Source organism: Furipterus horrens, unplaced genomic scaffold, assembly GCF_987537825.1.
Source record: "Furipterus horrens unplaced genomic scaffold, mFurHor1.1.pri manual_scaffold_4, whole genome shotgun sequence".
Taxonomy (NCBI): domain Eukaryota; kingdom Metazoa; phylum Chordata; class Mammalia; order Chiroptera; family Furipteridae; genus Furipterus; species Furipterus horrens.
This window is the reverse complement of record NW_028327174.1, coordinates 49,210,706-49,233,993: the sequence shown is the minus strand read 5'-3', so window position 1 is coordinate 49,233,993 and position 23,288 is coordinate 49,210,706. Positions and strand designations below refer to the sequence as shown.

Here is a 23,288-nt window from a genome sequence, read left to right as displayed (position 1 = left end):
AAAATAAACCATAGGATGTTGTAGAAATTGTATGAAATGCTGTGGAATTCTCAGATTTTGGAAATTGAATTTGGGCAAAATTTAATCAGATCTCCAAGACATGGGCAGTCTCTAAGATTTCTTTCAGCAATCACATGTCTGAAGATTCTAAGAAATGGTGATGTATTATTTTTATACTTGGCTTTAAAATCTTGTAATTTTTCATGTATATATTTATGACTCAGTTAAATACCTACTTTCTGCTCTGAAGTGGGATGTGTTTTATAAACAATAGTCAATGTCAGCTTACAATTACTGTTGGCCAAGCAGCGGTTATGACATAGTTGTCACTGCCTGTACATGCCTGGGCCTGGTTGTTATTCTAGGGGCATGACTGGAAATCTACAATCCCTTGATGTTTCATTTAATTAGCTATTTAAAGATCATTTGAAGGAATATTACTTTATTCTCTCCTGAGCATCTTCCTTGAACACTTTCTGACAAGATCAAAAAAGTCTCAGCTTTAAAACTTGAAGAATAGGTGTTGTAGCCTGGAAAAAATTCCCAGAGACAATAGCAAAGCTCTTCCTGAGAAATGCTGCTTTACTAACACTGTAATAGCCCAGAAAATATAAATATATGGAAAACTACAGACATCAACAACTCTGAATCAATAAGTAATTCAGAAGTGCTGGACTCAGTATGAAGAAATTGAAAGAATACTATAGTGACTTTCAGTTAAGTTTGTGTGCATTGCAGCAATATATAAAATTTCTATTTCTAAATAAGTCTAAGTGATCTCTTTAAATAGGAGTGAAAATTTAAAATATAAATGATAAGAAAGCATAGTGATAGTTCAATTGGCAGTATTTTTAAATTTTATTTTCTAAAATAATGATGTGCCATATAATCAATGGTGCCTTAAATTCAGTAAAATAAAGTCAATACTTCAGAGACTATAAAAATGAGAAAGCACAGAAGTGATAATAGTAGTAGCCCTGCCTGGGTGGCTCAGTTGGTTGGAGCATCATCCCATGCGCCAAAAGGTTGATGGTTCAATTCCTGGTCAGGGTTTGTAACAGAGGCAACTGATAGATGTTTCTCACACTGATGTTCCTCTCTCTTTAAAATCAGTAAACATATCTTAGGGTGAGGATTTTTTTAAAAAGAAAAGTAGAAGTAATGAAAAATATAGTAATTGTCCCCAAAAGAAGTACAAACAAAAAATATATATATTTGGGCATTTAAATGTGGAAGAGACCACATTAGGAAAGCCTCCATGAGAAAGTAGCATTTGACAGGGCCTGAAACAACTGGTATGATTCCAACTGGCCGAGATGGAATAGAGTAGGAAGAGTAAAGAGAATGAGCAAATAATCAGTCAGAAAAATGGGCATTTCTGGTAAATGGTGAATAGTATATTTGGACTATAAGGTTTGTTGACCTCTTTGACTTTCGAGACTTAAGAATTTGAGGAAAGATATGAACTTTATTCCTAGAAATAAGAGCAAAAATTCACAATAAAAAGCTTTGCATATTTTTTTCTGGGGATTTCCCATTTCCAGGTAGCATAAGAGAGAGAAGCCAGAAAAACAGCCTTGCTGGACACCCTATGAGAAGCTGGTGCAAGTGACCGAGGCTGCAGAAGTCCCTTTTCTAAATGATAGATTTGTTTCTGATTGCACTTGGGAAGATTAAGAGAAATAAATCAAGGGTCAGGAGGACTTATCCAATCCACTCATCCAGAGATTAAAAGAGCTGGGATGCCCTTGGGAATTGTTTCTAGCCGACTGGATGATATGGGCTTCCAAATTGATGAGATGGTGGCTAGAAAATGTACCTGGGAAATTAAATGTATGGGTAAAAAACAGGCCAGGCCTTACTAGGGAAGACCTCAACTCCCTCCAACCATTGAGGTTTATATTTAATTCAGGATGTAAGGGGGACATGATGCAGATTTCTGAGAATGAATGTTAACAGCTGTGGTTTAGGAAGAGTAATCCTCGGGATTATAGGTGTGTAAAAGGCTGGAGGAGAGTAGTTAGCTTATTGAAGTTGGTTGTTACATTCTTCAAATACATTTTATTTATTCAATTTCCTCTTCAGTCCCCACCGCCTACTACTTGGCCAAGAGCCAGGCGTTTAGAAGGCATTCGGTAGTGCTCACTGAATTGAAAGCCATAAATTCACTGTGAGGATTCCCTTGTAATGCTCCTGTTCCTCACCAGGTGGCACCATTACAGCATTATTTAGGGATCAGGCTTCCTTCTATAAGAACGGTGCTTCCAAGGAGAAAGGCTGCTTCTCTCAGGGAATTCACCTCTGGGAACATTCTAGAAGGGGGGTGGGGGTGGGTGGTATCTGGGATAAAAGAGTCAAGGATACTCCTTTTGTCCTTCTATATAATTTCTTGCTGTACCAGAGTATCTTGGCTGAATTTCTATCCCCAGGCATGTAGACAGGGAACGATGATTAGGAAAAACTGCCTTTTCAAAGATGCAAGCAGTTTTCTGTTTTGCAAGTATAGACTTAAATATATTTGGGAAAGAACTGTTTCTAATTTCTGGGAAAATTTCTAGGTAAGCCATTTCATCATACATATCAAGCAGAGACCACACTCTGTGGTGATACTGAGACTACCTAAAACTGCAGATTTATGTAGGCCAGCTTGCAACTCTTTGAGAAATAACTGTTTCTCTAAAACAGATTTTAGTTGTGCCAGGCTAAAGTTGTAGCGTATTTCTGCAGAGTTGTATGTGTTTGCATTTTGAGATTAAGAGCTTACTCTTACAGATTTCCCTTAGACCACTGAGAAGCATGAGTGCAAGTATTAGAAGATCCTTAGCACATTCTAATGGGTGTCAAGTTAATTTGAATTTGTTGAGTAGGCTATGAGTAATCAGATTCCTGTGAAGATTTCAATTCAGTAGAAATACTCTGGAAGCCCCAGGAGGCACGGGCATATTGCCAGTTCAATACAGTACTAGTTCAGGCAGAATAATTTCTTCTTCAGTATTTTTTTTTTTTAAGTTAGAAAGTCTCATTACCCTTTAGTTCAGTGATTCTTTTTTGCTTAATTCTTACCTTTAAGAATTAAGTTTAAATAAAAGGTATTCTCTCTAGGGAATGTACACACTTACATGATTTTTGTATTCAATTTCAAGGGGTTATGGCCCCCTGAAGTTCAATAGTGACCCTGTCCATGAATCCCAGGTTAGGAACCTCACCTAAAAACCCACTAATCAGGACAATTTCAAAGGAGAAATGCAAGAGGGGAGTGGAGAACAGGGAGGAAGGAGGAGGTGGGAGACAAACCTGTGCTGGATCCCTATGAAATGCTGGTGCAGGCGACTGAAGAAAGCTGCAGAATTGCCTTTTCTGGGAATATTTTAATCGATCTAGACTTGGAAAGAATAGGTGGAGAACGTCGAGGAGGCCCTGGGCTAACAGCTTGATGACACACTTACGACAGTGGGCATATGAAGGGGAACCAAAATAGAGCCAAAGGTTAAAGGGCTCAATCAGATATTTCTACAGAGGTTAAAAGGCTATGTTGCCTTGGGATTCATTTCAGATTCTGAAGAATCTGAGCTACAGGGAACGGGAAAGCAGCACCAGAATGGAACTGTCAGGGAGTATCTGGGAACATCAGCATCTTCCTTTCATGGAGCGGGTCTAAAATGCCATCTTCTTGGTGCCATTACTGTGTTGTTATCATCCACCGTACTCTGAGAAGGGTCACTAACCAAAACCTGAACTGCAATTTATTGTACCAACTGAGAAGACAAAAAGTGACGAAAACTAACATTATTGATTAGTTTTAGACTCGACTGAGGGAATAAAGGATCTCCTTCTCTGAAGATCCAAATAAGAGAGCAATTAGCAGCATGGTTTTGATCTAGGGGTCCTTTAAGTCAGAAGAGCTGGGTTTAAGTCCTGGTTTTGCCAAGTACTAGCTGTGTGACCTTGAGCAAGTCTTGAAGTCCGTTTCTGGAACTGTTAAGTGAAAATAATAATAATGCCTGCTTCATATGGTGGTTGGGAGATAAAATTGGGCAGTGTCTGGCACACAGTAGGTCCTCAGCAAATGATGGCTATCGTTGTTATTGGAGCTAAATACTGGAACTATAACAGGAATCTATCTCCCAGCTTTTTCCCAGGGACACTTCCCACTAATATACTTTAGCTGCCCACCTTAAAGGCCCAGCCCACATTCCCCAAACACCTGCACAACTGAGGGCTTCCTCTGGTCATCCTATGTGTGCAGGGCTGGCCCTGAAAAACTTTTTGGCCCATAACTGTGTGACATTTATGATAAGGCCCATGTCAGCTTGGAAATTGCACCATCCCACTTTACTTGACTATCCTGAAGGATAAGAGCTCTTTAGATAGAGAAAGAATATATAAACAGAGAGCTTCTAGAACCGTCCCTAGGTAGTTCTGTTTTCCCAGGAGTCGGTCATCACCATTCCCCACCACCACCCCCATGCCAAGAGACCTATATATAAGAAAACTAACATTTGCACAAGACTGCCCAGGAGCCTTAGATATCCACCCCCCCAAACTTTTTGTCCCTATTTTACACATGCAGAATCTAAGTCTCAAGCAATCATTCAGTGCTGGAACTGGGATTCAAGCCCAGATCTGTGACTCCAGTGCTCTTTCTACCTCTCCATGGCAACCAGCAGTAAGCACACACACACGGCCCCCATCCCAGCTCATTCTTCTTCCAGATTTTGTTTGGGGCAGCCTTGGGAGATCTCTAACGCCCAAAGGAGCTGACTAGAGCGATGCCAGTCTGAGCTCCCTGGGGTGAGGCATTTTTCACCAGAGGCCTGAGGCAGTTATTGCAGTTTCCTTTGTGATGTGGTGTACCACTCTGCTCAGAGATACCCCAACAACTGCTCTCAAATAATAATCCCTCCTTAGCCCTCCCATGAAACAGGACTCGGGTTTAGAAATCATCTCAGGGGCCAGGCGCTTCACTGAAAAGAAGTCTCTTGCATATCTGGCGTTCTGGCTACTAAAAGCCCTGGTTAGTTTGGGAGTCTCAACACATACCCTGCCCTTTCCCAGTCCAGCTGCGGGGGAGCGGTCAAGGTCCAGGATGGAAGGGAAAGCCAGTAGAGTAGGCAATGCTTGTTCTGACTAGGGCAGGTATGGTCCACTCCTTGGAACCAGAGCAGGAGAGAGGAGGGAAGGCAGTCCCTGCAGTTCCCACTTAGCCCTGGTCCATGCAGTAAGCCGAGAAGCCCTACCCTGACATCCCCCTAGTACCAGTCAGCAAGGAGGGGAGATGACGCCTCTTTATTAAGGTTAACACCAAGAAAAGCATTGAGAAAGAATACACAGAGGAGGAGAAAGGGTACACCAAGTCACTACTTGAGGAAGTGGGAGGGAAGCACATTAGTTAAGAACCTCAGGACAATCACATGCTGCATGTCCTGGTTGTGGGGGAAAAGAGGGAAGGAAAGGGGAAAGCGCCATGATAGCCCGGGGCTCACAGAAGGATCTGAAGCCCCCTGAACCTAACACCAGAGCCACTAGCCCTGCCCCTCAGGGCTCACACACTACTGCACAAGTGGACACACAGCACACACAAGACATTATGGAGGCAAGACCGAGAGGCAGCGGGCAGGGATATATTGAAAGGAAAAGGAACTGAAGTTAAGCGGGTGTAGCCAGGAGAGAGACAGTTTTTGGATGCGGCCCCCAAGAGCCCCTCAAATGTCCCCTAAATCTGGGCTGTTGCTGAGAACCCCCAAGTCTCTGCCTGTGGACTGGGCTCTTTGTTCTCTAAGTCCCAGCGAGTGGAAAAAGCAATTCCAGATGTAGTCAGTGACAAGGCAGGATCCGCGCTGCATGCAAAATCCTAGAGGTTGAGCTACTTTGTCTTCATGCACATTCACAGCCAGCTCCTCCCAGCCCAGGAGCCCTGGGAACCCCATTCTCCCAGATTCCTAGGGCTGCAGTTCCCTCCTCAAGCTTCCTTTACCAATCAGCAGCTGCAAAGATCTGCGAGGGGAGAGGCTTCTGCGGAGCGCTGAATATCCTGGATTTCAGCAGAAGGGGAATTTTTCTGTTGCCAGAACAGAATACCCCAATTCCTTAATTTCTAGGTAAATCGTTAGAGACTATTTGCCATAGTCCTAGCTAAGTCCTTTTTCAGAATAGAAAAAGCAGAGTTTTATTTACACAATTCAGGGGTTCTCCTGTTGGCTGAGGAGGGGGAAAGGGCAGGGTAGGGGATGGATGGGAGTCCGGAGACGGGCGCTTCCTCTCCCGGAACCTCACCTTTCCGCAGCTGGCTGCGTCTCGCTTGGTTAGGCAGAAAGAATTCTTGATAATCCCAAAGTCCTTCACCCTAGACATCCTTCCTCAAGGAGTCTCTCTGCCTGACCCACAGAGCAGCGATCGGAGGGAAGGGTGCTGCACCGCGCTGTTCAGTCCACTCGCGTCATGCACTCGGAAACCCAAAGCCAGCTCGGGAAAGCAGTGCCCCTCGGTGTCCCCTCACAGGGAGGCCTCGCCCTCCAGCTGCAGCAGGGTAATGTCGGGCAGATCGAGGGCATCCACAAGTGGCCCGTCCCCCGCAAGGAGACCAGCACAGGGGCTCTCTGAGCGCTCACAGTGACTAGTGGGTGTGGAGCAGCGGGGCATTTCCTTCTCTTCTTCCTCGTCGTCCTCAGGATCGCGACCCAGCAAACCGCTGTCCTCGAGCCCAGGCGAAGGGGTCTCGGGCTCTTTAGGGGTGCCCGGGAAGCTCCCCTTGCCGCGGACCACGCCCAGGCCGCCCTGGCGGGGCGCCGTGGTCATAATCTGGCACATGGAGACAATGGCTCGCTGGTTGGCGCACACGTCGTCTGAGAGCACCTGGATGTGCGAGGCCTGCTCGTCCAGGGCCCCCCGCATGGCCCTCACGTCCTCAAACAAGGCCTGCAGCTGGGCTTTCAGGTGCTCCATTAGTTCCTTCATGCCGCCGTTGTACTCGCCAGAGATCACGTCCCCAACGGCCGGCACGGTGGACACCTCCAGAGGTGCCGGCATGTCGCCGCCGTCCTTGGTCATGATCTCCAGCAGACCGTCCTCCATTGAATGGCAGAAGCGGGCGGTGGCCGCCGTGGGTCCGATCCAGCCCGACTACCGGAATGGAGGAGGGGGGAAGCGGAGAGGTCCCGGGAGGGACAGGGAGGAGCCGAGGTTAGAGGAGGCTTCCGAGAGGGGCGGGGAGCTGGGGTGAAGAGATGAATCTCGGAGGACGGAGCAGCAGGATCTGGGGAGGCTCGGCAGAGCCTGCGGGACGAGGACCCGACCCGCGTCCCAGGGCCGGCGTCTCTCCCGCTCACCCCCGGGCGAGAGCGCCCTGACCTGCCTCGCCTCTTGAGCTGCGCCCGTGTCAGCGCCGCCCTCTCGGAGCCACGAGCAGCAAGTGCTCGCCGATTCCCTGGGTCACAGAGGAATTTGCGGAAGAGCCCGTGTGGAGACCGAGGCCGGGAGCGGGCAGGGCACGGGACTCCCCTCTGCCATTAACGGGCAGCGCCCGCGAGTGTGGTTGGAGCGGCAGGGGCGGGTCTCCCAGCCGCGCCGCGGATGCTCCCCCGTTTCCAAGGCGACGCATGGCACGTAAATGACGTGTGTCTCCATGGCAAGCAGGAAGTGGAGAAGAAAAGGGCGGAAGGCTTGGAAGCTTAGCTGCATTGGGGCTGGGGTGTGCGAGCTAGCGGGCGGGGCGGGCGCAGAGAGGGCGCTGCAGTGGCCTCAGCTGAGACTGGAAAGAGCGTGTGGCTGCAGTGTTTATTAGGAAAGCCTGAGAGCAGCTTGAGGCATAAACCGCTCAGTCCGGGAGAGGTCGTCCCTTTCTCAGTCAGGGCGCTAGACACTGAGCGCGACCGCCTTGGAAGGATATTCACCCGACCGCAATCCTTTGTCGGAGGACGGCGCTACAGCGGGTCTTGCTTCTCTGTCCTGCAGCCGTGCGCTGGGATGCAGACAGGGTAGAGAAGCGGACAGTAATAATCCTAGACTAGAGCTGGAGCGCGGCGGCGCACCGGAGCCAGCCCCGCCCGGCCTTGGAGGTGCAGAGGCGGCGGAGGGCACCCCGGAGGTTTCCGCTTCTGGGTTTCTGCGGTAAATCAGCCCTCTCGCTGTAAATAGCACCAGAACTGAGAAAGGATGGTATTCCCTCCCGTCTGAGACCCAAATGTTCCTACCCAGGGCACTGGGAGTTTTTCCATGATGGTGAAACAAAATACTTACGTTTTTAAGAATGAAAGCTCCATATGGACAGAGAATTTTTGTCTCGTCCGCGCCCTCTATCACCATCACGGAATCCCCAGAACCTAAAATAGTGCCTGGCACGTACTGAGTAAATGCTCAATACATTTGTTGAGTGAGTAACAAGAACCACTATGTCTCATTCCCTCGTCCATAACCCTCCGCCCCTCACAGTGGATTTAGGAGTCCTGAATTCAATTTTGTTTCTGCCACTTATTAATTCAGAGACCTTGAACAAATGATTCTCATGGTTTGTTAGGGGATTGGACTAGAAAATTTATAATATTTCTTTTTAAAAATACTTTATTGATTATGCTATTACAATTGTCCCAATTTTTTCCCCATTGCTCCCCTCCACTCAGAAACACCCACTCCCTAGGCAAACCCCGCACCATTGTTCATGTCCATGGGTCATGCATATAAGTTCTTTGGCTGCTCCATTTTCTACACTGTACATCCCCATGGCTATTCTGTAACTGCCTATTTGTACTTCTTAATCCCTTCATCTCTGCCCTCTTCCCCCACAGCCCCTGCCAATCTGGCAACCATCAAAACGTTTTCGGTATCCATGATTCTGTCTCTGTTCTTTTTGGCTGCTTAGTTTGCTTTTTAGATTCAATTGTTGATAGATATGTATTTATTACCATTTTATTGTTTATAGTTTTGATCTTTTTCTTAAATAAGTCCCTTTAACATTTCATATAAAAATGGTTTGGTGATGATGAACTTCTAAAGTTTTTTCTTGTCTGGGAAGCTCTTTATGTGCCCTTCAATTCTAAATGATAGCTTTGCTGGGTAGAGCAATCTTGGCTGTAGGTCCCTGCCTTTCATGACTTTGAATATTGCTTGCCAGCCCCTTCTGCCTGCAAAGTTTCTTTTGAGAAATCAGCTAGTAGTCTTATGAGAACTCCCTTGTAGGTAACTAATGTCTATTATCTTGCTGCTTTTAAGATTCTCTTTTTAACTTTTGGCATTTTAATTACGTTGTCTCTTGGAGTGGGTCTCTTTGCATCCATCTTATTTGGTACTCTCTGTGCCTCCCTGCATTGCATGTCTATTTCCTTCACCAAATTAGGGAAGTTGTCTTTCATTATTTTTCCAAATTTATTTCCAATTTCTTGCTCTTTCTCTTCTTCTGGCACCCCTATGATGCAAATGTTGGAACGCTTGAAGTTGTCCCAGAGGCTGCTTACAGTATCCTCATTTGGGGGGGGCAAGAGGATTCTTTTTCCTTTTTGTTGTTCTGATTGGTTGCTTTTTGCTTCCTTATGTTCCAAATCATTGATTTGATTCTTGGCTATATCCACTCTACTGTTGATTCCCTGTAAATTGTTCTCTATTTTAATTAGTGTATCCTTCATTTCTGACTGAATCATTTCTGTGCTATTGAGGTCATCACTAAGTTCCGTGTTTTGAACTCTGCATCTATTAGATTGCTTATCTCTATTTTGTTTAGCTCTTTTTCTGGAGTTTTGATCTCTTCTTTAATTTTGGCCATGTTTTTTTGTCTCCTCATTTTGATAGCCTCCCTGTGTTTGTTTCTATGTATTAGGTAGAGCTGCTATGATTCCCTGTCTTGGTAGCCTGGCCTAATGTAGTGGGTGTCCTGTAGGGTCCAGTGGCACAGCCTCTCCTATCACCCAAGCTGGGTACTTGAAGTGTGCCCTCCATGTGGGGTGAGTAAAACCCCCTATTGTAGTTGAGCTTTGATTGCTGTTGCAGGGTCAGTGGGTGGGATTTACCCAGGCTAGTCAGCTGCAAGGACTGACTGTGACCACTGACCACCAACCTCCACCCTCTGTGGAGGATCACCTGCGCAGGGTGGTGGTGTTCCAATGTGGTCTGTAGCTGTCCACTGGGTGCATAAGCCCTGGGGTTTTCTGGGTCATGCAGGGCAAGGTCAACCCTGACCTGTGTTCTTCCCAGGACCACCCTACCTGAGCTATAGAGGAATCTGAGGTAGCTGCTACTTGTGCTGGGCTTGGAGATTCTAAGGTGAAGCCAAGCTGTGAATCTAGGCTGGCTGCTGCTAGTGCCTCGCCTGGGGCCACTTAGCACAAGATATGGGGGGCTGGGGTCTCACCGAGGCTGACCCTGGCTTGTTTGAGAGGATTTAGGAAGTTGTGAAGCATGAGCCAAGACCAGCCATTCATATGGAAAAGTCATGGTTAACAGTTTGGGTGGCCCCATAAATTTAGTGGGACAAAGTCCCAGAGGATCTCCAGGGTGGGGCAAGTAGTGTTAGCCAGGTTGATTGAGTCTCAGATATGGCACCTGCCTGCCAGCTCTCTGGCTCTGTGGGAGGATGGCTCAGAAAAAGGACAATGGCCACTGCCTGCCTCTCTGGGAGAAAGTTGTCCTCAGGCTCTTGCCTTGATGCCAGACACTTCAGTTCCTCCCTGTGTACTGCTGGTGTCTTTCAAGCTGCTACCCCAGTACTGGAGCTCAGAGGGAGTGAGTCTGAGTAAGTCTGTTTGTGGGTTCTTTAAGAGGAAATCTTTGGGACTCCAGAAGTTCCTTCTACTGGCTCAATCCCCACTGGTCTTTGTAGCCAGAAGTTAGGGGGACTTATCTTCCTGGCACTGGAACCCTGGGCTAGGGGGGCTGATGTGGGCCTGGGACTCCTCACTCCCAAGATATCCCTCCCAAATTTTTATCCATCACACGTGGCGGTGGGACCAGCCTGTTTTGTGTCTCCACCCCTCCTACCAGTCTGAATGGATATGGTGTTTGTTTTTAATTCTGTAGTTGTCAGACTTCCATTCAACTCGATTTCTGACTATTCTGAGTGATGGTTGTTCTATGTTTTAGTTATAAATTTGATGTGATTTTATGAGGAGGTGAGCAGTGTTTACCTATGCTGCCATCTTGACCGGACTATAATATTATTTCTAACTTAGAATAACTTTCTGCATCAGTTAACAGGTGAAAGGGAGAACTGTTGACAGTGTGCAGAAGGGGCTGGTATTGGGGAGTGGGGAGTTGTGTGTGAGGATAATTCCACCTGGGCAGGCCCAGTGCCCTGGTAAAGACATACACTGAGTGTCTCAACCTTTGCGACAACTCATTTCCCTATTTGAGGGGTAGTGTGGAAGGGGGAAGAAAATTTGAATTTAACATATTTATAGATGGCTTTAGATTGAGAAGCTAATAGCACCTGGGCAGTAGCAGACTAACTAATAATGACCTTAGTAAATTGGAGAGGCCAAGTGATCAGAAACCAAAAATGAAATTCACAAGAAGAAATAAATCTGGGGAAGAGAAACTGTGTCACTCCAACATGCAGAAGAGCTTGGTATGGGTGAGTGTTCTGTATACTAGAGATTCAAATGTGTTACCTTGGGTTTCCCAGGTGGCATACTTTAGTGAAGTGGGCTGGCCCAGAGGAACTTTTGTAGTACTAAAGAGTCATTTGGCCTATGCCTGTCTGACTGCTATTAGAATAGAAATAAGTGGGGAAATATCCTAAATAGCAGAATGTTTCATCTAAGGCATTGCTGATATAATAAAATATTATGCAGCTATTAGAACTTTGATTTCCCTAAATAAATATATGACAAATTAAAGCCCCTACAGTATTGTATTTTTTAAAACAAATGATCCGATCCTATTTGCTTGCTTATTCCTTCCTTACTTCATTCTATAAACTTGTGGCACTCTTACCTTGGTTATCAGTCCTACCTCCACAATGTGCCCCATAGGATATTCCTAAAGTTCAGGAGAACACAAACATGCTTTCTCTTGGTTTCCCTAAGAAAGCCAGTGTGCCCTGGTACTTAAAAAGACTTTACCAAAAAACTAGAAACAGAGACAAGATGTGTACACACACACACACACACACACACACAACCAGCTGAGCTTACACAGCTTAAGTGTCTGGTCATATACATAGCAAGCATATTCTCAGGGCTTACAGGTTCAATTCTTCCCTGAAGAGCTCTACTATAAACAGGAAAGACTGACATGACTTACAGCATTTTTGCCCAGGTCTGTTACTTCATATCTCTTAACCAGCACTTGACATGGGTGATTTCATCTTGTCAGCTCCCTCACCCTTCAGGTGAGTTCCTGCCTTCTATCTATAAGAGTGACCCTGTCTCTCCTTATAAGGCCTCTCAACTTAGCCTTAACCTTACATTAAACATAGCCCCCACACAGTGGGAGCTGGATTATGCCATCATACAGGCCCTTTGCCACTCTTGTTGAGGATACCATGTATGTCAAGGCTTTCAGCATAAGATCACATCATGCTTCCCAGAGGTGCTAGCATGAAATCCACTGAGAGTTCAAGGGATCTGAGCCTAGAGTGAAGGAAAATTATTGGAGAAGCACAAAAGAACATGGGAAACAGGTATAGAGGTAAAGCGGTGTGGCTGATCCAGTCAAGCTCCAGGTCAGACATTTGAGAACCAAGGGTAGGTGGGAACTGGGGAATGAACTTGCAGCAGGACTTGAAAATGTAAGGAGACAATTGGTGCATCAGATTTAGAACCAGATTTCGTAAGGAATTCTGGTTGAAAACCAGACAAGGTTAGAATAGAAGGGTCTAGTCTCAGAAAAATAAGGGGGACAGATGCAGCGAGTGGAGGAGAGCCTCAGTAAGCTTGCTGGGTTACAGGGCTGGGCCCTCTGGATGCCAATGCCCCAGGATTTGTCGAGTGAGTCTATCCCCAAGCAAAAGGGGGCTCAATGAGAACCCTGGCCATGTTACTAGAGTATTCACACATACGAAGTATGCCATATAGCAAGAAAAAGTAACCCCTATACATTCCTCTTCTGCTTCCTGCCTTTTTTTCTGTCCTCTGGGAATCACTTAGCTGTGCTATTTCTTTATTCCAGTCTCATAGGGCAAGGAAGGGAAAAGACTCCATGCTGCATAGACATGGTTTTCCATCGGGTACACTTAGTTCCAAACACGACATTGTCACTAAAATTATGATTCTTAGTAGTCTCTGCCATTTTCCTCTATCTGGTATCTAGCTTGCCTCCAGTCTCTATTTTATATAGTTTGTGTACTTTTTGCACTATCATCAAACAGTCATAATGAATTGTTGGCTTTGACTCATTTAGATCTAGAATGCTGCATCTTAGGTCTATAGTTCCAGACAATACTCCCCCAAATTCAACTTTTATAAAGCTGAGTTGCCTTGTGGCCCATCCCAGCATGATATCACATGCAAGAGAAACACAACCATTAGCCAAAAAGAATTTAAAAGCAATTTAGTTTTTTATTATAGTCTCTGGGAAAATTGTTAGCATAAAGGAAAACATCTTAAACTTCTCTCCATCTCTATTCATCTCACATATTACGGCACAGCAGTCTGCCAATCTCTCTCCTTTCTTCCCAAACACGTCCAAACTTTCTTTCAAGCCCAGTCCTTGCTTTTTCACTCCCCCCGCCCTTTCACTTATTTTTGGATGTATTCTTTTTCTCTGCGGCAGGAAGAAACTCCTGGTCCTTGCTTCAGCTCCTTTGATTCTGTCCCTAATTCCTCTAATCTGCACAGGTGTCAGGAGCCCCAGCTGCCAATGACAGGGGGCCCTTCCTAAAAGGTGGGAAAGATTGAGAAGCTAAGAACATTTATATTGTTGTGGGTTTTATCTGTCACATATTAGACTAAATTATCTCAGTATGCGAGGGTGGTTTGCCTCTCATGGAGATGTGCCAACCTTCGCTGCTCATCTCCTGGTGGGCGTGGTAATTTTCAAGGACCCTGAACCCTTATGAGCCTCTGACTGGAGAGGGGTGTGTCCAACTGTCCACTCTCTCAAGAGACTGTAGTGTCTCACTGACTTAGTCAGAAGTTGAGCCACACACAGACCCCACACTCAAGGCCTGAACTGGTTTCCCAGTTGCTTGCTCTGTGACCTCAAACCACTTTTAGGAGTCCTAAAGGATGCTCTTCACCCCCATTTATTTCTCTTCCATTTTAACTTTACTCAGAACAAGAATTCCAGGAACTTTCCAACCTCTTCTGCAGTGTTATTTTCTACTGAAAATAACCTCTCATTCCAATACAGCCTGTTTTGCTGGTGTTCACACTGTCTTCCCTTTCTGCATTGAACTGTATCAGTTCAATTTAGAAAAAATCATATCCAAGTATCTGGGAAAGATATGGACTGTGGTCTGTCTAGCACAGACTTCTCTTCCATTTAAAAATTTTTAAATAAATTTAGCGTTCCTCAATACTAACTTAGGCTAGCTTCCACTTCACAGCTGTCATATCTTGAGTAAGTCTGTGGTGTTTTAATGTAGAAATTCTTACAAATAATTGTAGATCTCACTCTTACTAATACATCTATTTATGGTCTCTCCATGCCTCTCAGAGACCCTAACAATACCAGGAAGAGCAGTTTCTACCACTTCCCTTTTGCAATTCGGTGCTATCCCAAGGCCAGCAAGGCATTGTCAGCTGCCTTGTCTTTCTATTCCACACACACAAATGGGAACTCCTCTAGTATTCATGATGGTATCATGGACAGAGTCCCCAAAATGTAATCCACATCTTCAAAGTACTGCAACATAATGAGGAGAAGGGCCCTTTTCCCAACTTTTCACCCAGACCCTGAAGCCCATGCTCTAAGAAGCCTTGCATGAAAATAGCTCCTTTTCCTGTGGTCAGCCACCTGTTCACAGTTTATAGGCACAATGCCAGCTTGGTTTGTTTGTTTATTGTCTTTCATTTTCCTGCTTAAAGACACAAGGATCCACTTCACTCCAGAGCTCTCTAGCCGCTTTACTTTGCTTTATTCTTCTCCACAGCAGTTATCAATATCTGTTATACTAATTTTTACTTGTTTTTTTATTGTGAATTTTTTGTTTGTTTGTTTGTTTGCCTCAGACTAAGGTATAAGATCTTTTAGAGGAGGGGTTTGGTTTTGTTCACTGCCATATCTCCAGCACCTAGAATAGTGCCTGGTACAATGGCTCAATATATATTTGTTGAATCGATGAATGGCTGAAGCCTGAGTCCATATCTAGAAGAAGAAACATATTCCATAAGGACATGTAGTCTGCAGAGCTCCAACTCTGCCTTGTCTTAGAGAGCAATTTAGCTTCTTTAATTTCAACCATCTACTTTGGTGATTTGTGGCTTATGTTCATCCATCCAATCAAATGGGCCATTTGGTGGGTATATTTTCAACAAAGAAATACTATAAGACACATGAAAGTCTCCACCTCTTGCAAAACAGAAAGTCAAAACTCAGGGCCAGACAGCGGCACGCTCTCCCCTACCCTCAAAGATGTCTGAGAATAGGATGATGCCAAGCCTGTATCCCTATCCTGTATGCCAAGAAGAACTCCTGACCTATACTCTTATTCTACTAGAGACAGGCTCAAAAAATATATACCCTACTACTGGTAATAAGATTGGTGGCTAACTGAGGAGGGATATAATAAATAGAACTGGTAGACTAGTAATTTAGGGTAATGTTAGTCCAGGATACCTTTTACTGTAATAAAATTGAGGACTTTTTGTCTCTTGCATGTGCCTTCCCTACTTCTGTTCTAAAACCAAACCAAACAAAAACAGAATTCTCCACGTTGATCAAATATATAACAAAGGAGAAATAAACCTCCAGGGGTAGTAAAATCAAAACAAAACATCAAACATAGATCAGAAAGACAATATTCCAGGAATAAAGGTTCATCTTTAAACAACCTTAGCAGTACAACTTCAAGACCTTGCTATTCTCCACAGTGTCGTCTGGGTCTCTAAGAAGCAGAGGGTAACTGTGAAGTTCACTGGTGATTGCCCAGATTGAGTGCATTAAACTGGGATTCGATGTCCCTTAGAGGGCAATCCTGAACCTCATATCCAGTCTCCTCTTCATCCCAGTTTGTCCAGTACCATATCACACTTCTAGTTGCTTATGTTATTAAAATCAATTCCCTCTTATTTGCATGAGTGGCTTTTGTAGCTCAACAGAGCAGTGAGTACCATCCAAGACATCACCAGGTGTGACAGATAATAAACTGCCCACAACTTCACATTATGAGAACGTTGAAATCTCTAGTGTTTAAATTGTAATGAGGTCCGTGGGACATAGGCCTCTCAGCTTCATACTTGTGGACTTTTATTAGTGTTTCAGGGGACAGTAATTTCAAAGACAATAGTGATTATGGAGAAAGGTTCTAAGAAAATGGACATGGAGCATGGAGATGATGCCAGGGTTGGACTTTGTGTCTAAGGGAGAAAGAAAATAATCAATAGAGGTTTGTGAGAGAAGGAAAGTTATAAAGAATTTTCTTAGTAAATTTTTTAGCTCTGAGGCAAATGAGCACAGAAGATAGCAGTATCTTTCCCTGATTCCACTATGAGGGCAAGAGACAGGATGAGGCATTTAAATAAGACTTCTTAAAGGACTTCTTGAGGGTGAAATGTGAGAAGTAGCCTGAATCTCCTTTGTAGGCGGTCTTGAAAACTAGGAGAGAGACTTACTTTTCTGAGTTCGTCTTGAGAGGAAATAGATTTATTTATACTGCACCCTACTGCCCACATTTTAACCACAAACCAAAAATTGAAAGAGTCCTGAAGTGATTGTGTGTTTTCAAAATAGGAAGATTATTATAATCTCTCATCCCTACAGTTAATTCTCTAATCTATTTCCTCTTCCCCATTTCTACTAGTGAACTTCAGGTCCTTGTTATCTCCTGCAGGGAGGATTGTAAAATAGTTTCCTTTTCAGCCTCTCCTCTGGCCCCTCCCTTCTCTCTCCTCCCTCTGCATCCATCTCCTTACAACAGTTCAGATTTGAGTCTTTTTACAATCTATCTTAAAATGTCCCAAAGGCTTTCTATAGCCTCCAGCCTCATTCTTTTCACCTTTCTGCCTTACTGTTTACCATCGAGATACACAAATCTACTTGTAATTCCCATACCCCTAGCTACTTTCATGCCTCCGTATCTTTATTCATGCTCTTGTTTATGTTTAAAATGCCTTTCTTACCTTTCTTTCCTTTTCTTTTGGATTTTTTTTTTTTAATTTTCTTCATTTATTTTTAGAGAGAGGGAAAGGGAGGGAGAAAAAGAGGGAGAGATACATAGATTGGTTGCCTCTTGCGTGCCCCTAACTGGGGACCTGGCTTGCAATCCAGGCATGTGCCCTGACTGGGAATTGAACCAGTGACCTTTTTGTTCACAGTCTGGCACTCAATCCACTGAGCCACACCAGCCAGGGCTAAATCTTTATTAATTGTGAAATATAACACAAATATATAAAATTAAATAAACATACACTACAATTCAGTGAATAAAGACAATACCTGTATAATCACTACCCAAGTCAAGTAACAGAGTATTGCAAGCATTTCCCCCTCTCCACTACCCAAATTCCCCCCATTCCTATGCTGGGGTCAAGTCAAAATCTTCTCCCTCCTATGGGTAAACACGACCTTGATTATTGTGTTGATAATAACTTCCTTTTTAAATAGTTTATCAATCACATGTTTATACATCCCTGAATAAGATAGTGTAATTTTTGCCTGCTTTTGAACATTTTATAGATGGCGTCACAATGAATTTATTCTTTTGAACCTTATATCAATGGAATCACAGAATTTATTGTTTTGTGTTTTGTTTCTTTTTTACATTATATACATAAAAGTCATCAATGTTGTTGGGGTGCCTGTGCTTGTTTATTTTCATTATTCTACAGCATTTCATTGTATGAATATACTGCCACATATTTATCTGCATTCTACTGTTGACTGACATTTCAGTTGTTTCCAAATTTAAGCTACTACTGGCAATGCTGCTATGAATATCCTTATAGATGTCTCATGGTGCAAAAGTTTTTCCAAAGTTTACACATATGGATGGACCTGCTGAATCATAGGATATGCTCACCTTCAGCTCTACTAGAGAATATAAAATTGTTTTCAAAAATGTTTGCAATAATTTACACTTCACCAGGGTAATTATTCTTATTACTTCACATTCTCTCCAAACACTTGGTATTGTCAGTTTTAATTATTGATTTCTCTCTGATATAATGCCGAATACCTTGAATATAGCCTACCTCACAGTAAGCATGCATTAAATATTTGTTGAATAAGTGAATATTTATTAATTTCCAAGCATGGAAATTTTCTAATTGTTTTTTTGTTTTTGATCAATAGCTTAAATCCAGTAGTTGAAGAACACTTCTGTTCAATATCAACCTTTATAAGTTTGTTAAAGCTTATCCAATAGACGTTTTTGCTGATAATTGTTATGTATATGCATCATGAGAGAATGTGTTTTGCATTTATTAAGTGCAAGGTTTATATATTTTCATTAGTACATTATAAACTTTATACATGTTCTATATATTAAGATATTTTATCTACTTATACTACACATTACTAAGAAAGGGTTATTGTAATCTTTCACTATGTTTGTGAATCTGTCCTTCTAATTCTGATAATTTTTGCTGTATGTATTCTGGGGCTATATTGTAAGTGTAATTTGCATTTTTAAATTGTCATATTTTCCTGGTGATTTGAAATTTTTTTTAATACTTTATATAAAGGTCTTAATTCTTTTAAGTAGAGAAAGCACAAGTTCTCTTCGATTTCTCCCTTCAGTCAAAATTCCATCAAATCCACTGGTGAAATTCTGTAATATGTGTTTCCATTTCTTTTCCAAACAGGTATCTTGTAAAGGCTATCTTGCCCTCTAATGCACATTAATGCTTGCACGTAGTTCAGCTATAAGTCTGTAGAATGCCCTTTTTGTTTTCACACAGGAGTTTTGTGGTCATCAGTGAAAAATGTTCTCTTCACCTTTTCTTTGATCAAAAGCCAAAATTCTTAAAGTCTTTTCATTATGACTTGAAACAGTTTTCTTCATAGAGAATTATATTCGCTATCTTCCAAGCATCTGGTCTCTTATAAATGTATAATGCTTAGAATTAAGAACGATCTACATATTCAGTATCAGGGTTCTAGATGTCAGCAGCATCACAGAAGTTTTCTGAGGAATCATCACACTTGGCTCACTGAAGAACAATCTTCTTCACTCAGAGATTCATCCATAGCTCCAAGTTATTTCACTTGTTCATATTCTTCAGTGAGATTATTGCCTTCTTCAGAATACCTGTAGCTTACAGATTTAGTTTAAATTTAATTAAAACACTAATTTTAAAAATTATTTGATTTTACACTTTATTACTTCTTACACTAAACTTATTTGCTTTATCTTATAACATACATAAAACACTTTCACAACACCAGTATTAGTACTAACAATAAAGCTACACAATGAAGTTAGTTCTTTGCAGTTTGTTTTGTTCTTAGAATATATCCCACTAAAAAAGGATAAAATCCTGTGTTCAAAAGTAATCTGAAATAATTCTTTCTTTGGTTATATTACCAGTTTCATATACACTTAGGTTTATTTCATTTGTTTTCAATTTTAGGGATTGCTCTTTTTACTCTTTTTAGATTAAACAACTTTTTGAATATGCAAAATAGTCACATGATTCTAAAGTCAAAACTACATAAAAAGGTGTACTCAGAGTCTCCTTTCCATTCCTATCCCCTGATTCCAGTTCCCCCTCCCCACCTCCAACAATAGCCATTTTTATACATTTCTGAATTATCCTTCAATGTTTTATTTTATACAAAAGTAGTTACCATACACACTGTTCTGCACCTCACCTCACATAATATACTGTGACAATTATTCTACAGGAGCACATAGAAGTAGTTTATTTAACTATTCATCTCCTCACTATTGATGGTATTTCTAGTCTTTTGCCATTAAAATAATGCCCCAGTAAATAACCTTGTGCATGTGTTATTTCAGGTTTGTGCAAATGTACTTTTAGTACAGATTCCTAGAAAATGCGATTACTGGGGTAAAGGAAGAATGCATCTATTTGTAAAGTTGCTAGATAGAACCAAACCCCCCTTGTTAAGAGCTGGCTGTATCATTCTATACTCCCACCAGCAGCATATCACTGAGTCTTTCCCCAGAGTTTTGGCAACAAACTGTGCTCTTAAACTTTTGGATTTTTGACAGCATAGTAAGAAATGCTATCTTAATGTAATGTAATTTGTTTTCTTTTTTGAGTGAGTTGAGTCTGTTTTACTGTTTTAAGGGCCACTTGAACTTTTAAAAACTATCTGTTCGTATCTTACGTTCACTTTTCTACTGGGTTTATGTCTTTGTTTCTAGAAGCTCTTTATACATTAAGGAGATTAACTCTTTCTTGTGATATAGTTGCAAATATTTGTTCAGTGAATCATTTCTCTTTGGTTTTACTTATGGTATTGGGGCCATGCAATTAAAAAAAATAGAATTTTTCTGTCTTTTATTGAGTCTAGATTTTGAATCATAGAAATGCTTTTCTACTACCCCCATGGATCTATTACACAGAAATCTGCCAGTGTTTTCATCTATAGTTTGTAGGGTTTCCCTTTTTGTTATGTTTAGTTAACTGATCCATGTGGAGTTAATCTTGGATCCAATTTTCCTTTTTCCAAATGATACCCAGTTGTTTCAACAACATTTATTTAAAAGTCCACTTTTCATTGTTTTGCAACATCTTTATCATATATTAAATTTATTTATATATTGGATTGTTATGTCCATTAGTATGTCTGTCTATTCATGTACCAATTCTACACTGTCTTAATTATCTTAGACATCTGGTAAGACCAGTCTCTCCTTATTGCTTTTCTTCTTTTTAGTGTTTTCTTGGAAGTTCTTGTTTATTTTTTTCATATGAACTTAAAAATAAATTTGTCTACATAGGGATAATGCAAAGAAGCATTATGATGACTGAAAAATTCTATACCTTGATTTAATTATGGTGGTTGTGGCTACTTACACAAATCAACACATATGACAGAATTGTATGTAACTATATAGACACACAAATGACTGCATGTATAACTGATGAAATCTGAATAAGCCTTATGAATTGTACCAATGACAATTTCCTGATATTGATATTGTACATAGTTATACAAGATGTCACCACTGGAGGAAACTGGGCAAAGGATATATGAGAGCTTCCCATATATTATTTTATAACTTCTTTGAATCCATAATTAAAGTAAAAAATCAATTTGTCTAATTAAAACAAACAAAAAGCTAGTTGGAATTTTTATTGAAATTATATTAAATTTACAAATTCACTTAAGGTATCCTTTCATTTGCTTGATTCCACTTTTGTGTCTTTGGGAAGTATTATAAGTAAAGTTTTTCTCAGGTTTTTACATATTTCTTAATAATTTTATTCCTAGGAGTTTTATGATTATGGTTGCTATTACAAATAAGATGTTAATGTTGTTTTCTATGTTATCTTCTAACTGGTTCTTCCTTGTGTCTATGAAGCCTTCTGTAAATCGCTTTTATGTCCTGCTACTTTATTGAATCTTGTTTTAAAATTTGTTGATTTGAGAGAGATGGGGAGAGAGAGAGGCAGAGGCAGAGAAGAGACAGAGGGAGAGAGAGAGAGAGGGAGAGAGGGAGAGACTTGTTGTCCCACCCATTGATGCATTCACTGGTTGACTCCTGTATGTGCCCTGACCAGGAATAGAACCCACAACTTTGGCGTAGGGGGACAATGCTCTAACTAACTGAGCTATCCCTCCAGGGCTCTAAATCATCTTTTTGTTTGCATTGACTTGCTTTCATTTTTCTATACACACCATTATATTATTTACAATTTTCATACATTTATTTGTTTTCTCTAGCAATACTGTGGCAAATAACGTCCAACACCATGTTAGATGTTATAGTAATAGTGGACATTTTTGTTTTGTTTTTGACATTAGCAGGAATGCCCCCAGTGTTTTCCCATTAAAATGTTAAGATGCTAGTAAGCAAGATGCTTTACAATGTTGAGAAAAAATTCTTTTTGTCCTCTTTTGAAAATTATTTTATTAGGAATACACCTTAAGCCTTTTCAAATGTTTTCCCAGCACTACAGAAATAACAACAAGAGCTTTTAAAATATATATAACTATGATTAAATATGTTAATGTATTTCCTAACATTAAGCCATTTTTGCATTTCAGAAACAATTTCCACTTGGTCATGGCACATCATGCTGTTTGATTCCATTTGCTAATATTTTATTTAGGATTTTTGCATTGATATTAATGAATGAAGATGGCATGTAGTTTTCTCTTTTGTACAATCTTTTTTCAAATTTTAGTTTCAATGTTATATTTATTTTATAGAGAATTTTTGAAGTTGTCATTTTTCTGTGCTTTGGAATAGAATTGGGATTATAGATATTTAAAGAATCCTATTTGAAACTATTTTGTATACTTTTAAGGAGATTTAAAAAAATTCTAGCCAGTATTTTAATTGTTTTCAATAGAATGGCTGGTTTAAATAAACTATTCCTTCTTTTTCCCAACTTCTGTTACCATATTTACTCCCTCTAACCCTTAGACTTTATTCAGTTATCATTTCCTCTAAAAGTTCTTCTCTGAACCCCCAGGTGCCTCTTTTCTGGTCTCCTTTCTGGATATTGTTCATTCTTGCATAGATACATTATAATGAAGTAATCCATTAATGGTATCAAGAGTTATTAAAGGATAACTCTGTTAGCCAAAAGTTTTTTTCAGGCAAGGGTCCTGTATTACCTTCACTTTTTAGCTCTCAGTGGCTAGGGCCAAATACAGTGCCTGCCATGTAGTAGAAGCCTCAATAAATATTTGATGAACTGATATTTAATCAGATCCCTCCACCCCACCCCATCCCCCACATTTCTTCTCCAGTTCCTATCTTTGTAAATGGTTCCTCAGTTCATCCAAGAGCTCATAGAAAAAAAATCTAGGAATCATTCCTGGCAATCTGTACCCCTTCATCTTCAGTTTGTAATAAATTACCAAGTTTTATCAATTATTACCATAAAATACTTCAAATTCACCCACTTTTCTCCCTTTTTATGGCCACTGCCCTAGTCCAAGTCCCCATTATTTCTCACCTAGATCACCTAACTTCTGTTTTTCCTGTTTAATCCTGCTCTTCCTCATCTATTATCTATTCTTTATCAGAAAATCAAAGTGATCCCTGAAAATGCAGATGT

The 23,288-nt window shown here is 41.5% G+C and overlaps 1 protein-coding gene across 1 annotated transcript; it reads right to left on the bottom strand.

The window, feature by feature from the left end:
• Positions 1-5,267: 5,267 nt before the first annotated feature.
• CCDC184 (coiled-coil domain containing 184) lies at positions 5,268-7,593 on the bottom strand. The gene has a single exon (XM_090275533.1). It carries the CDS (start codon positions 7,069-7,071, stop codon positions 6,493-6,495), a length of 579 nt encoding a protein of 192 aa, XP_090131659.1. The 5' UTR covers positions 7,072-7,593; the 3' UTR covers positions 5,268-6,492.
• Between the last annotated feature and the right edge of the window lie 15,695 nt (positions 7,594-23,288).